Raw genomic sequence first — 16165 nt, 5'->3', positions numbered from 1 at the left:
GATGCACTATTGTAAAGTGGCTGTTCCACTGGATGTCATAAGGTGAAAGCACCAATTTGTAAGTCGCTCTGGATAAGAGCGTCTGCTAAATGACTTAAATGTAAATGTAAACAACAGGAAGATCAATTTAAGATCCTACACCTGATTTTATATTGTACCACTTTTGACCAGAGCCAAAAGGATGCTATTTTGGATGCACCCCGTGACTGTCACCATGGTGACATGGCGGTGCTGATGTCCTGTTGTCATTGCTGATGTCCTGTTTCTACAGCTGAGACAGAGCGAGAGGAGGGCACTGACCATCTGGACCTGGCCGGTCTACCCCAGAGGTCAGCCAACAGCGACAGCACCAACACACTGACCAGTGTGACCTCCACTACATCCCCTGAGTGCAAGAAGAAGTCCAAGGGAATCAAGGGGCTCTTTGGAAAGTAAGTGTTAAAGTTGTTTGGTACAGAACTCTTGATGACACTGTCCTGTAAGACATCAATATTGAGTTTTGGGTGCCTGGGTCATTTTCATTAGGCACCAAAACAGAAGGAAACTGACTGAAACGGGGAGGGAGTACTTGAACTTGTTCAATACAAAATGCTTATTTTTTTGTTTTCTGTTGCAAAACATTTAGCTACGGTGTGCCCTAATGAATACAACCCTGGTTAATATTGATCTGATTTAAAACTCTGAATTAAGTCTTGACTAATCAAAAAACTAAGCTGGCAATATAAGGAAGAGAAACATGTTTTGTGTATTCTTTTATAATAAAAAATAAAAAAATCTTTCAGCTATGCTAACCCCACCGCAACCATGGTACATTCGTTTGGAGTCATAAGTGCTTAACTTTCAACCATGACCAGACTTGAATTTAAATTATGTATTTGAATTTTTTGTAAAAACAAATTAAGGCTGAGGAGAAGTCAGTCCACCACATTCAACCTGGATGACAACCTATCAGAGGCGGTCGAGTTCAAGAGAGGCGGAGTCCGAGCCACAGCAGGTCCCAGACTGGGCTGGTCCCGTGACCTACAGCGATTACCCAAGAAGTTAGTGTGCACTGTGATTTCACCTTGAATTAATGAGAAACAAGTTTTTGTGCTCAGTGCACTCCCGTTGAGCACTGAGAAACATAATGTGCGTCACTTGGCTTTCCTTTAGCTTCTGTGTTCTGAAATACACAGAGGAAAAACAATGCTAGAAATGACTTTCTCTTACACTACTCTTATCCAATCATGTAGCCTGGTCCCAGATTTGTTGGTGATTTCTTGCCAACTCCTACAGGCATAGAGAGCCTAGCCAGATCTGGGACCAGGCTATGTGATAAAAAGGAAGTTGAATCTAAACTAGTCCGGTTTTGCGTCCTACCATGGTCAAGTCATTGTTAGAAGGCAATACTGTCTTCCTTTATGAACGGGTGGCCCACGTTAAGCCAGCATGTCCTCATTCTTTCGCTCGTAGTGACCTGGACACCCCGTTTGCCCGCTGGTCCAAGGAGCAGGTGTGTGACTGGCTGCAGGAGCAGGGACTGGGGCTCTACCTGAACATGGCCCGCGTGTGGATCTCTTCTGGACAGACTCTGCTGCAGGGCTCACAGCAGGACCTAGAGAGGGTGAGCACTGAGCAGGAAAGATTGTATCTCAATGAGACTAACCTGTATGAATAAAAACACTTGGACTCCGCAGTACAGCCAGATGTCATTTGTATTGATCCCCTATGAGGCAATTCGCCCCATTAGGGTTGTGGTTGACGCTACCGAGGTGTAAAACATTTGTTGATCTATTCACTCTACTGTATGTTAAGGACCTTAAATATGTGTCAAATAATCCTGTAAGGGATGGGTTCAAATAATCCTGTAAGGGATGGGTTCAAATAATCCTGTAAGGGATGGGTTCAAATAATCCTGTAAGGGATGGGTTCAAATAATCCTGTAAGGGATGGGTTCAAATAATCCTGTAAGGGATGGGTTCAAATAATCCTGTAAAGGGATGGGTTCAAATAATCCTGTAATGGATTGGGTTCAAATAATCCTGTAAGGGATTGGGTTCAAATAATCCTGTAAGGGATTGGGTTCAAATAATCCTGTAAGGGATTGGGTTCAAATAATCCTGTAAGGGATTGGGTTCAAATAATCCTGTAAGGGATTGGGTTCAAATCATCCTGTAAGGGATTGGGTTCAAATCATCCTGTAAGGGATTGGGTTCAAATCATCCTGTAAGGGATTGGGTTCAAATCATCCTGTAAGGGATTGGGTCACTAAGGGTGACTTTACACATAAAGTGCTGAATGAATAATATTTTCATTTATGGTTAACCTAGGCACTGCCTCTCTTTATACTCTGGCCAAAAATACTGTACTCTATGACCAGAGAAAGTGGATGGAACTAATCCTCTGTTCTGTCCTGGGGGTGTGGCTCTGGGTGGTTGTTGTGTGTGTGTTTTTTTGTTTGTTTAGGAGCTGGGCATTAAACACCCGCTGCACAGGAAGAAGCTCCAACTGGCCCTGCAGGCCCTGGGCTCTGAGGAGGATGACAACAAGGGCAAACTGGACTACAACTGGGTTACCAGTGAGTAAATGAATGCCAGTATGGGAGTCATGGTTAATACTGGGGTTTTACTATGCTTAACATTTCATGTTGTCAATTATATGGTGGGCGTTTCAAATTAATTGTAATCCAATTAACAAGTCCTGAATTTGATTCAAGTGCTCTCGAGATGTACATTTTGATTATTTGATTTCTAATGTGGACTTTGACTGGCAGGTTGACAGATCCCCCCCCCCCCCCCCCCCTCTCTCTCTCTCATCTCCTCCCATAGGGTGGCTGGATGACATTGGCCTGCCTCAGTATAAGACCCAGTTTGATGAGGGGAGGGTGGACGGCCGCATGCTACACTACATGACAGTAGTGAGTGTCGAAGAGAGACACGCACACACTGACACTCCTGTCCTCAGGCCATGCATGGATAGACCTGATCAGATTCAGAGCCTGCTAACTATTTCCATCTGACCTGACATTCTTTTTAACATTATTGCACCTGTGTCCTCTGTCAGAATGACCTGCTATCTCTGAAGGTGGGCAGTGTGCTCCACCACCTCAGCATCAAGAGAGCCATTCAGGTGCTGCGCCTCAACAACTACGAGCCCAACTGCCTGCGCCGACGGCCCTCTGACGAGGTAGGTCCACCGGTTGTTTTCAGTAGTCCCCAAATAGAAGAAAACTTTTTTTATTTCTGTTGCAAATGTTTTAAATAGTTTTCCAGTGTGTGCCCTAATGAAGACAACCCTGGTTCCAGGAATACATGAACACTAGTCACTTTTTATGTACTTCTTCAAGCTAAACAAGTATTTAACAAATATTGGTGTACAATCATTTGGTCTGTTGATAAACAGACCAATTTTTTTCTCTCTCTGTCTCCTGATTGGTCAGAACAACATCACGCCAGCAGAGATCTCCCAGTGGACCAATCACAGAGTGATGGAATGGCTGAGATCAGTGGACCTGGCGGAGTATGCCCCCAACCTGAGGGGCAGCGGCGTGCACGGGGGACTCATGGTGAGAGAGAATTATCAGAGAGCCTGTGATCAGGTTTAATGTGGCCCACAGTGGTCTTGGTAAAATAAGACCAATGTTTTTTGTTGTTTTTGAAAAATTACTAAATGCCTAAAACCAGTTGGAGACTACATAGAAATGACAATGGGGTTTTATCTTAGAATGGGATGCGACTCAACCTAGCTCACATCTCATAATGTTCCCTCTTCCCCCAGGTGCTGGAGCCACGGTTCAACGTGGAGACTATGGCCCTGCTGCTGAACATTCCCCCCAACAAGACCCTGCTGCGGAGGCATCTGGCCACCCACTTCAACCTGCTGGTGGGCTCTGAGGCCCAGGGGCTCAAACAGGATTGTCTGGAGAATCCCGACTACACCCTGCTCACCGCCACCGCCAAGGTCAAGGTAGGGGTCTAAAGTAATGCACAATATAGGGAATAGGGCGCATTTTGGATGCAACCATGGTTTTTGGTAAGGAGTGATGAAGACGTGTGTTTGGGTGTGGTAAGATTGTTTTCATGTATTTGACACTGGTTTTGGTTATGAGCTGTGGTCTCAATTTATAATCATTTGAGAAATCTGTTCCCACCAGCCGAGGAAGATGTCGTTCGGGAGCTTCGGCAGCCTGAGGAAGAAGAGGCAGGATGACAATGAGGAGTATGTCTGCCCCATGGACGTGGAGATGCCAAAGGGACGTAGCTTCCAGAAAGGCTATGAGCTTCAGCTCTACGAGGACGACATTGACCGGCTAGAGCAGGTCAACTTTTTAGTCTGGTCCTAAGTCTGTTTGTGCTGTCTTGCCAACTCCTATGGTCGTTGTCAGACCAAGCATTTTGGCAAAGCATTTCTCTGTAAAGGTTGCATGGTGCTCAGTACACACTTAATAAGTTCAAGCTCCAGATTCAACCTCCACCTTTTAGATTGTTCTCTACTCAATGTTTCCAGTCTGCCTGTATTACATACAGACCTTTTTGGTCGTTCACTGCCGTAACAGGAGATGGCAGCACTGCCTAGTTTCTATATTCGCTCAGAGCAGCTGCACAGACAGGTCTTCTTAGTAATGGTGTTGTGTCAAACCATATCTGTTATTGCAGATGGAGGACTCAGAGGGAACTGTGAGGCAGATCGGAGCTTTCTCCGAGGGCATCCAAAACTTGACGGTAATTTTTTTCTGTTTTAATTGTGCTTAAGTGTTATGTTGATATGGTTTGTGGATAACAATATTTAGGGTATAAGCGCTACGGTGCCTTCAGGAAGTATTCATACCACTTGATGTTTTACCAAAAAAATGACTTCAAAATTGGTGAAAAAATGTTTTTTCATCTACACACTACCCATAATGCCAAATTGAAAACATGTTTTTATTTTAGCAAATGTATTGAAAATGAAATCAAGATTTCTCATTTACATAAGTATTCACACCCCTATGCTATGACATTCCAAAATGAGCTCCTGTGCATCCGTTGTCTTTTGATCATCGTTGAGATGTCACGAGAACTTGGTTGGAGTCCACCTGTGGCCAATTCAGTTGTTTGGACATGATTTAGAAAGAAACACCTTTCTAGAAAAGGTCCCAAAGTTGTCAGAGCAGAAACTATACCATGAAGTCCAAGGAACTAGAATTGTGACGAGGCATATTTCATTTTCAATACATTTGCAAACATGTTTTAAACTTTGTCATTATTGAGTATTGTGTGTAAATAGGTGAGATAAAAGCATCTTTTAAATCAATTTTAATTTGTGGAATAAGTCTAGGCGTATGAATACTTTCTGAAGGCACGGTATAAATATATAAGGCATTTGTGACATAAATATAGGTTCTAGAGGTCGACCGATTATGATTTTTCGACGCCGATGCCGATTATTGGAGGACCAAAAAGAGCCGATACCTATTAATCGGCCTCTTTTTTTAAATTTATTTTTAATTTGTAATAATGACAATTACAACAATACTGAATGAACACTTATTTTAACTTAGTATAATACATCAATAAAAATCAACCCCCAGCGTTGCATCGTTTATATGCAACGCAGGACACGCTAGATAAACTAGTAATATCATCAACCGTGTGTAGTTATAACTAGTGATTAATTTATTGTTTTTTTATAAGATAAGTTTAATGCTAGCTAGCAACTTACCTTGGCTTCTACTGCATTTGCGTAACAGGCATGCTCCTCGTGGAGTGCAATGAGAGGCAGGTGGTTAGAGCGTTGGACTAGTTAACTGTAAGGTTCCAAGATTGGATTCCCCGAGCTGACAAGGTGAAAATCTGTCGTTCTGCCCCTGAACAAGGCAGTTAACCCACTGTTCCTAGGCCGTCATTGAAAATAAGAATGTGTTCTTAACTGACTTGCCTAGTTAATTAAAGTTTTTTTTTTTTAATTTATCCGATTGTTATAACTTGAAATCGGCCATTCCGGTTAATCGGTCGACCTCTAAGTTCTTACATTTCTTCTCCAGTATTAATTTCTTATTTCATGCATTGTGTCCCTGTGTTTCCAGAGCATGCTGAAAGACGATGAATTTTTCAAGGAGATCTCCAACTCGCCCAACCCCAGCATAACAGATGACGATTCCAACATGTGACGCTGACCGTCGGCATGTGACCCTGTTCCCGAGTGCCGTTGTGAACGAAACAGTCTCCACTAGCAGACCAGGATTCAAATACTATTTGAAATCATTTCAAATACTTCAGCTGTGCTTGGTTGAGCTTGCCTGTTGGAATACAATGGGAATAGAAAAGTCTGCCCATCTAGCACTCCAGGCAGGCTAAAGCAAACGCTCAACGGATTTCAACCCGGGTCCTCCACTAGCACACACTCCAGACTTCACCGTAACCCCTACAACCCTCGCAGAGCAAGCACCAGATCTACTTTTAGTATTTTAGATGAGGTATAAAACAAATCTAGATTTTAAAGAAATACAAGACTATGTCTGATGTCATGTGAACTGACACACTCCTCTGTTTTTGTAAGGTGCCAATCCATTTTAACTGACCTATTGGGAGAGGATGTATTTCAAAACAATACACCACCATAGTTTGCCTACCAGCTGGATACTGGAGACATGTGTAATCCTTGTTTGTATACTGGCCATCTTTCTGTGGAATTAAGTATTAATATCAATATCTGATACACTTTTTTTTTTACAGTAAGATGTACTATAGGACTATTGCAAAATCTAATATATCATTTTAAAGAATATATTTGGCTTTTGAACAAAGTTACTGTCAACAGAAAAATAACGGTATATGCTGTGCAGATTTGCCCAAGTTAAGTGGTATGCCCCAAAACAGTTGATATGGTTTATGCAGAAAACCAGACTATTAGCTGCATCATTACTATACTTTCAACATATCGCGCCATATCCTAGACACTCCCAGTAATTGTGTTTCTTTGCATGCATTGGCACCAATGCCGTACTGTATGCATTTTAGGACAATACATTTACATTTACATTTAAGTCATTTACACAGTTCAATGCATTTGATTCCTGTTAAGTGTCATCATTGCATGTTATTGAAGCCTTTCTTGTAGCCAAAATGTTGTACACCTGCCAACAGAAGACAGACTTTGTTTTATCATTGTACTGAGAACTATTCTTAAAAATGGCCAAATAGCATAGTTATTTTCCGAGTATTGTAGCTAGCCTGGGTGCCTGTCTGTTTCTGCTCTCTTGCCAACTCCTAATGGAATTGTCATGCCAAACATATTGTTTGGAGTGACAAGGAGTTGACAGAGTAGAAAGCGACTGGCACCCAGGCTACGTTGTAGCATGTTGAGAGAGCTGAAGCAATGCAAGAATGTCTCAAAAGCAAAGATACTATTATGGAACGCCCTAACCACATGAGAAGAAAGTGTATACTGTGTACTGGTTGAGGTTTTACCCATTTCTAGGGTTAATAAAGTAATTTAAACCAAGTGATGTCTTTCAATGCTCAAATAGGAGGCTTGGAAATGTAGAACATAAAGTGTATGGGTAAATTTTGCTCAGCAGTGCAGATTCAATACCATTTAAAAGCATCCATGTTCGTACAGACCCATATTTTTGTCAACACGTACAGACCCTTATTTTTGTTAGTAGTTGCCCAAATTGAACAACTGTGTACACTGTATCCTACCCATTGTGTGCACTTTAAATTAAAGGTTTGACAAGCTATTATTTGCAGCATGATGAACATGAACACATTTACACGCATTAAAAATAAAATACATTAGGGGCAGGATCATTGCTCCTCCAGTTCTGTTCAGGCAGAAGTAAAGTATGCTATTCATGTGAAACCATAACTGAGCCACCTCATTCACAGCTGGCTGCTATTGATTTAGTCTGAACAATGTGTTTTGCATGGAAATCCTCTTGATCTTCCAGCATGATATATTGGTGCTGAAGGAATGACTAGAGGTTTCATTGAAGGAAAATAACACAATTCATCTACGAGTCTTGTAAATGGTTTTAGTATTTTTGATTGTCTTTAAAATGTTGTCTCTGATGGGGGAAACACTTTTTCATTAGCTCTACAGTCGTGGCCAAAAGTTGAGAATGACACAAATATTAATTTGCCTCAGTTTGTATGATGGCAATTTGCATATACTCCAGAATGTTATGAAGAGTGATCAGATTAATTGCAAAGTCCCTCTTTGCCTTGCAAATGAACTGAATCCCCCCAAAACATTTCCACTGCATTTCAGCCCTGCCACAAAAGGACCAGCTGACATCATGTCAGTGATTCTCTCGTTAACACAGGTGTGAGTGTTGACGAGGACAAGGCTGGAGATCACTCTGTCATGCTGATTGAGTTCGAATAACAGACTGGAAGCTTCAAAAGGAGGGTGGTGCTTGGAATCATTGTTCTTCCTCTGTCAACCATGGTTACCTGCAAGGAAACTCGCTCAGGAATGGCAGCAGGCAGGTGTGAGTGCATCTGCACGCACAGTGATGTGAAGACTTCTGGAGGATGGCCTGGTGTCAAGAAGGGCAGCAAAGAAGCCACTTCTCTCCAGGAAAAACAACATCAGGGACATACTGATATTCTGCAAAAGGTACAGGGATTGGAGTGCTGAAGACTGGGGTAAAGTCATTTTCTCTGATGAATCCCCTTTCCGATTGTTGGGGGCATCCGGAAAAAAGCTTGTCCGGAGAAGACAAGGCGAGCGCTACCATCAGTCCTGTGTCATGCCAACAGTAAAGCATCCTGAGACCATTCATGTGTGGGGTTGCTTCACAGCCAAGGGAATGGGCTCACTCACAATTTTGCCTAAGAACACAGCCATGAATAAAGAATGGTACCAACACATCCTGCGAGAGTAACTTCTCCCAACCATCCAGGAACAGTTTGGTGATGAACAATGCCTTTTCCAGCATTACATTTACATTTACATTACATTTAAGTCATTTAGCAGACGCTCTTATCCAGAGCGACTTACAAATTGGTGCGTTCACCTTAAGACATCCAGTGGAACAGCCACTTTACAATAGTGCATCTAAATCTTTTAAGGGGGTGAGAAGGATTACTTTATCCTATCCAAGGTATTGATGATGGAGCACCTTGTCATAAGGCAAAAGTGATAACTAAGTGGCTCGGAGAACAAAAAATTGATATTTTGGGTCCATGGCCAGGAAACTCCCCAGACCTTAATCCCATTGAGAACTTGTGGTCAATCCTCAAGAGGCAGGTGGACAAACAAAAACACACAAATTCTGACAAACTCCAAGCATTGATTATGTAAGAATGGGCTGCCATCAGTCAGGATGTGGCCCAGAAGTTAATTGACAGCATGCCAGGGCGGATTGCAGAGGTCTTGAAAAAGAATGGTCAACACTGCAAATATTGACTCTTTGCATCAACTTCATGTAGTTGTCAATAAAAGCCTTTGACACTTGTGAAATGCTTGCAATTATACTTCAATATTCCATCGTAACATCTGACAAAAATATCTAAAGACACTGAAGCAGCAAACTTTGTGGAAATTAATATTTGTCATTCTCAAAACTTTTGGCCACGACTGTAGACTAAAATGTTTGCTCTAGGTTAAATTTGAGATTTGAGATTTCAGTAGAATAGGTTGATGATTGCTACCAATATGGGCCTGGGAGACTCAGGAACTGGCTGAGGAGATCCTGAGGCAGAGGGACATCAAGTCTGAGGTCTTGTCCCAGGCATCTCTCTATGTAGCCGGCCAGTTGAGGAACTCCCTGGATTTCCAGGACCCCCAGAACCAGCTACAACCCAGCCTGGGCACCCCCAATGACATCTTCCTGGTCCAGTTCATCTTTTCCTGCATAGAGCGGGGTCTCTACAACTGTATTGTCACCAGAAAGATGACCAAACAGCAGAGCCTGTTGCTTGGGGTGGACTGGTTCTGGGGCCTGGGGGGGGGTCCTTTTTATTTATTTTTATTTCACCTTTATTTAACCAGGTAGGCCAGTTGAGAACAAGTTCTCATTTACAACTGCAACCTGGCCAGGAAAAGCAAAGCAGTTAGACAAAAACAACACAGAGTTACACATGGGATAAACAAACGTACAGTCAATAACACAATAGAACAATCTATGTACAGTGTGTGCAAATGTAGAAGATTAGGGTGATAAATAGGCCATATAAGTGACATAACTAAAATTTTGCATTAACACTGGAGTGATAGATGTGCAGATGATGATGTGCAAGTAGAGCTACTGGGGTGCAAAATAGCAAGAACATAAATTATATGGGGATGAGGTAGTTGGGTGTGCTATTTACAGATTGGTTGTGTATAGGTTCAGTGATCAGTAAGCTGTGAGTCTGGAAGGAGAGTTTACAGTCTAACCAGACACCTAAGTATTTGTAGTTGTCCACATATTCTAAGTCAGAACCGTCCAGAGTAGTGATGCTAGTTGGGCGGGTGGGTGCGGGCAGAAATCGGAAGAAAAGCATGCATTTAGTTTTACATGCTCTTAAAAGCAGTTTGAGCCCACGGAAGGAGTGTTGTATAGCATTGAAGCTCGTTTGGAGGTTTGTTAGCACAGTGTCCAAAGAAAGACCAGATGTATACAGAATGGTGTCATCTGCATTGAGGTGGATCAGAGAATCACCGGCAGCAATATCGACATCATTGATATATACAGAGAAAAGAGTCGGTCTGAGAATTGAACCCTGTGGCACCCCCATAGAGACTACCAGAGGCCCGGACAACAGGCCCTCCGATTTGACACACTGAACTCTATCTGAGTAGTAGTTGGTGAACCAGGCAAGGCAGTCATTTGAGAAACCAAGGCTGTTGAGTCTGCCGATAAGAATGTGATGATTGACAGTCGAAAGTATTGGCCAGGTCGATGAAGACGGCTGTGCAGTACTGTCTTTTATCGAAAGCGGTAATGATCTCGTTTAGGACCTTGAGCGTGGCTGAGGTGCACCCGTGACCAGCTCGGAAACCAGATTGTATAGTGGAGAAGGTACGGTGGGATTCGAAATGGTTGGTGATCTGTTTGTTCCCTTGGCTTTCGAAGATTTTAGAAAGGCAGGGCAGGATGGATATAGGTCTATAGCAGTTTGGGTCTAGAGTGTCTCCCCCTTTGAAGAGGGGGATGACTGTGGCAGCTTTCCAATCTTTGGGGATCTCAGACGATACAAAAGAGAGGTTGAACAGGCTAGTAATAGGGGTTGTAAATATTTTGGCTGATCATTTTAGAAAGAGAGGGCCCAGATTGTCTAGCCCAGCTGATTTGTAGGGATCCAGATTTTGGAGCTCTTTCAGAACATCAGCTGTCTGGATTTGGGTGAAGGAGAAGCGGAGGGGGCTTGGGCAAATTGCTGCAGGGGGTACAGAGCTGTTGGCCGGGGTAGGAGTAGCCAGGTGGAAAACATGGCCAGCCGTAGAAAAATGCTTGTTGAAATTATCGATAATCGTAGATTTACAGAAGATAGCCCTATTTGGTAAAAGACCAAGTCAATATTATTGCAAGAACAGCTCAATAAAGCGAAGAGAAATGACAGTCCATCATTACTTTAAGACATGAAGGTCAGTCAATACAGAACATTTCAAGAACTTTTAAAGTTTCTTCAAGTGCAAAAATGATAAAGCTCTATGATGCAACTGGCTCTCATGAGGACTGCCACAGGAAAAGAAGACCCAGAGTTACCTCTGCTGCAGAGGATAAATTCATTAGAATTACCAGCCTCAGAAATTGCAGCCCAAATAAATGCTCTACAGAGTTCAAGTAGACACATCTCAACATCAACTGTTCAGAGGAGACTGTGTGAATCAAGCTTTTATGGTTGAATTGCTGTAAAGAAACCACTACTAAAGAACAACAATAAGAAGAATATACTTCCTTGGGCCAAGAAACATTAGACAAGTGGAAATTTGTCCTTTGGTCTGGAGTCCAAATTGGAGATTTTTTATTCCAATCGCGTCATTGTGAGATGCGGTGTGGGTGAATGGATGATCTCTGTGTGTGTATTTCCCACCGTAAAGCATGGGGGAGGAGGTGTGATGGTGTGGGGGTGCTTTGCTGATGACACTGTAATTTACTTAGAATTCAAGGCACACTTAACCAGCATGACTACCACAGCAATCCCATCTGATTTGGGCTTAGTGGGACTATCATTTGTTTTTCAACAGGACAATTATCCAACTCACCTCCAGGCTGTGTAAGGGCTATTTGACAAAGAAGGAGAGAGATGGAGTGCTAAATCAGATGACCTGGCCTCCACAATCTCCTGACCTCAGCCAAATTGAGATGGTTTGTGATGAGTCGGACCGCAGAGTGAAGGAAAAGCAACCAACAAGTGCTCAGCATATGTGGGAACGCCTTTAAGACTGTTGGAAAAGCATTCCAAGTGAACCTGGTTGAGAGAATGCCAAGAGTGTGCAAAGCTGTCATCAAGGCAAAGAGTGGCTATTTGAAGAATCTCAAATATAAAATAAATTTAGATTTGTTTAACACTTTTTTGGTTACTACATGATTCCATATGTGTTATTTCACATTTGTGATGTCTTCACTATTACTCTACATTGTAGAAAATAGTAAAAATGAAAGAAAAATCCTTGAATGAGTAGGTGTTCTAAAACTTTTGACCGGTACTGTATATACAGGGGGTACTGGTACCCGAGTCAATGTGCGGGTGTACAGGTTAGTCGAGGTCATTTGTAGGTAGGGTTGAAGTGACTATGCATAGATAATAAACAGCGAGTAGCAGTAGTGTAAAAACAAAGGGGGGTATCAATGCAAATAGTTTGGGTATCCATTTGACTAATTGTTCAGCCTTCTTATGGCTTGGGGGTAGAAGCTGTTAAGGCGCCTTTTGGACCTAGACTTGGCGCTCCGGGAGCTCTTGCCGTACGGTAGCAGAGAGAAGAGTCCATGACTTGGTTGACTGGAGTCTTTGACCGTTTTTTGGACCTTCCTCTGACACAACCTAGTATGTAGGTCCTGGATGACAGGAAGCTTGGCCCAAGTGATGTACTGGGCCGTACACACTACCCTCTGTAGCGTCTTATGGTCGGATGCCGAGCAGTTGCCTTACCAGAAGATGCAGCAACTGGTCAGGATGCTCTCGATGGTGCAGCTGTTGAACTTTTTGAGGATCTGGGGACCCATGCCAAATTGGTTCAGTCTCCTGAGGGGGGAAAGGTGTTGCTGTGCCCTCTTCACAACTTTCTTGTGTGTTTGGACCATGATAGTTTGTTGGTGAGGTGGACACCAACGAACTTGAATCTCAACCCGCTCCACTACAGCGTGTTCGGCCCTCCTTTTCCTGTAGTCCATGATCATCTCCTTTGCCTTGCTCATCTTGAGGGAGAGGTTTTTGTCCAGGCACCACACTGCCAGGTCTCTGACCTCCTCCCTATAGAGGCTGTCTCATCGTTGTCGGTGATCAGGCCTACCACCGTTGTGTCGTCAGCAAACTTAATGATGGTGTTGGAGTCGTGCTTGGCCAAGCAGTCGTGGGTGAACAGGAACTAAGCACACACCCCTGAGGGGCCCACGTGTTGAGGATCAGTGTGGCAGATGTTGTTGCTTACCCTTACCACCTGGGGGTGACCCGTCAGGAAGTCCAGGATCCAGTTGCAGAGGGAGGTGTTTAGTCCCAGGGTCCTTCGCTTAGTGATGAGCTTTGTGGGCACTGTGGTGTTGAATGCTGAGCTGTAGGCAATGAACTGCATTCTCACATAGCTGTTCATTTTGTCCAGGTGAGAAAGGGCAGTGTGGAGTGCGATTGAGATTGTGTCATCTGTGGAACTGTTGGGATGGTATGCGAGTTGGAGTGGGTCTAGGGTTTCCAGGATGATGGTGTTGATGTGAGCCATGACCAGCCTTTCAAAGCACTTCATGGCTACCGACATGAGTGTTACGGGGCGGTAGTCATTTAGGAAGGTTACCTTCACTTTCTTGGGTGCAGGGACTATGGTGGTCTGTTTGAAATATGTAGGCATTACAGACTCGGTCAGGGAGAGGTTGAAAATGTCAGTGAAGACACTTGCCAGTTGGTCCACGCATGCTCTGAGTACATGTCCTGGTAATCCGTCTGGCCCCGCGGCCTTATGAATCCTGACCTGTTTAAAAGTCTTGCTCACATCACCTACGGAGAGCGTATTCACGCAGTCATCCGGAACAGTTGGTGCTCTCATGCATGTTTCAGTTTTGCTTGCCTCGAAGCGAGCATAGAAGGCATTTAGCCCGTCTGGTAGGCTCACATCACTGGGCAGCTCGCATCTGTGTTTCCCTTTGTAGTCCGTAATAGTTTAAGTCCTGCCAGATCCGACGATCGTCAGAGGCGGTGTAGTAGGATTCAATCTTAGTCCTGTATTGACGCTTTGCTTGTTTGATGTTTGTCGGAAGGCATTGCGGGATTTCTTATCAGCATCCAGATTAGTGTCCCACTCCTTGAAAGCGGCAGCTCTAGCCTTTAGCTCGGTGCGGATGTTGCCTGTAATCCATGGCTTCTGGTTGGGATATGTACGTACGCTCACTGTGGGAATGACATCGTCAAAGCACTTATTGATGAAGCCGTTGACTGAGGTGGTATACTCCTCAATGCCATTGGATGAATCCTCGAACATATTCCAGTCTGTACTAGCACAGTCCTGTAGCATAGCATCCGCATCATCTGACCAGTTCTGTAGTCAGCGAGTCACGTACTTTCTGCTTTAGTTTTTGCTTGTAAGCAGGAATAAGGAGTATTTAATTATGGTCAGATTTTCCAAATGGAGGGCGAGGGAGAGAGTTGTACGCGTCTCTGTGTGTGGAGTAAAGATGGTCTAGAGATTTTTTTCCTTTGGTTGGACATGTGACATGCTGTTAGAAATTAGGTCTAAAGGATTTAAATTTGTCTGCACTAACACTTAAGGATCGTACCCTTTTTTTCAATTTTCGCCTAAAATGACATACCCAAATGTATCTGTCTGTAGCTCAGGACCTGAAGCAAGGATATGCATATCTATTTGAAAGGAAACACTGAAGTTTGTGGAAATGTGAAATTAATGTAGCAGAATATAACACATTAGATCTGGTAAAAGATAATACATAATAATGTTATTTTTTGTTCCATCATCTTTGAAATTCAAGAGAAATGCTATAATGTATTATTGCAGTTTAGGCGCAATTTAGATTTTGTCCACTAGATAACAGCAGTGTGTTTGCAAAGTTTCAGATTGATCCAGTGAAGCATGGCAATACTGGACAATATTTTGTATCAAGTCTGCCCAAATGTGCTGAATTGATCAATTGATACATTTTCAAGTACATAACTATAGAGAACATAGAAAAATTATATGGTAATACAAAATTGAAGTTTACATACTCCCAGGAATGTCATACATGATGGATCATTAGCTTATACATCTAGATGGCCCGGGAGGGATGGGTGTGGAGCCAGAGACAGCAGGGGTTCAAACTGTAGAACCTAGTACCTACATTTGAATATAAAAATAGATTTGATCAAACATAACTATGCAACATTTGATCTCTGGGGCCCACAGGATGACACATCAGAGCACAGCACTCTCCACATACAATAGCATGGTATTTATTCACTGTAGTAGCTACTGTAAATTGGACAGTGCAGTTAGATTCACGAGAATTTAATCTCTCTGCCCATATAAGACATGTCTATGTTCTGGAAAGTTTGCTGTTACTTACAACTGTCATGCTAATCACATTAGCGCACGCACGTTAGCTCAACTGTCCGGGTATAGTGACACCCATCGTGTAGAGGTTTTAAAGTCCCCGGCCACTACGAGCGCTGTTTTTGCGTCTTTTACTTTTGGTTTGGTACACCAGCTTCAAACAGCTGAAAATAATATATTTTTGGTTGTGGTAAAGATATTTCACAGCGCTTTAGATGGTACAGTCATTTTCTACACTATAACGTTACTTGCTTGTTTTGTCACATACACTGAAATTAGGTGAACAATTATAAGTTTAGCAACCAGGAAATGGCGGTGCGATTTCTAGATAGGGCATCTTTAAGAGGCCTGTTATTTGAATAAAAATAAATGACCAGTCCGCCCAAATAATTTGCTGTTGTGACTATTTTCAACAGAAATGCAAGAGCGCTTTGGCTATAGCCTACTTACAACCACAGCCTTTTGCTACACAGTTTGTTCCTCTATGCGCACGCGCGGTTTGTGACAATGTATTTTGTCG

At 43.0% G+C, this 16165-nt stretch overlaps 1 protein-coding gene across 4 annotated transcripts in view; it reads left to right on the top strand.

Annotated features, from left to right (window-relative positions):
• Positions 1-7461, top strand: part of LOC115134106 (liprin-beta-1-like) — a 54125-nt gene extending 46664 nt beyond the window's left edge. For all 4 annotated transcript variants that reach the window (XM_029667752.2, XM_029667751.2, XM_029667754.2 and 1 more), the window contains 11 exons: positions 272-431; positions 903-1040; positions 1453-1603; positions 2446-2557; positions 2808-2896; positions 3043-3165; positions 3419-3544; positions 3757-3945; positions 4133-4297; positions 4635-4700; positions 6044-7461. In XM_029667752.2, the coding sequence (XP_029523612.1) occupies positions 272-431; positions 903-1040; positions 1453-1603; positions 2446-2557; positions 2808-2896; positions 3043-3165; positions 3419-3544; positions 3757-3945; positions 4133-4297; positions 4635-4700; positions 6044-6127 (1403 nt within the window). In that variant the 3' untranslated portion in view covers positions 6128-7461. The remainder of the gene's footprint in view (positions 1-271; positions 432-902; positions 1041-1452; positions 1604-2445; positions 2558-2807; positions 2897-3042; positions 3166-3418; positions 3545-3756; positions 3946-4132; positions 4298-4634; positions 4701-6043) is intronic.
• Positions 7462-16165: the final 8704 nt, after the last annotated feature.

Source organism: Oncorhynchus nerka, linkage group LG9a (assembly GCF_034236695.1).
Source record: "Oncorhynchus nerka isolate Pitt River linkage group LG9a, Oner_Uvic_2.0, whole genome shotgun sequence".
Taxonomy (NCBI): Eukaryota; Metazoa; Chordata; class Actinopteri; order Salmoniformes; family Salmonidae; genus Oncorhynchus; species Oncorhynchus nerka.
Note: the sequence above shows the minus strand (reverse complement) of the source record. Positions and strands in the feature narration are given on the sequence as shown.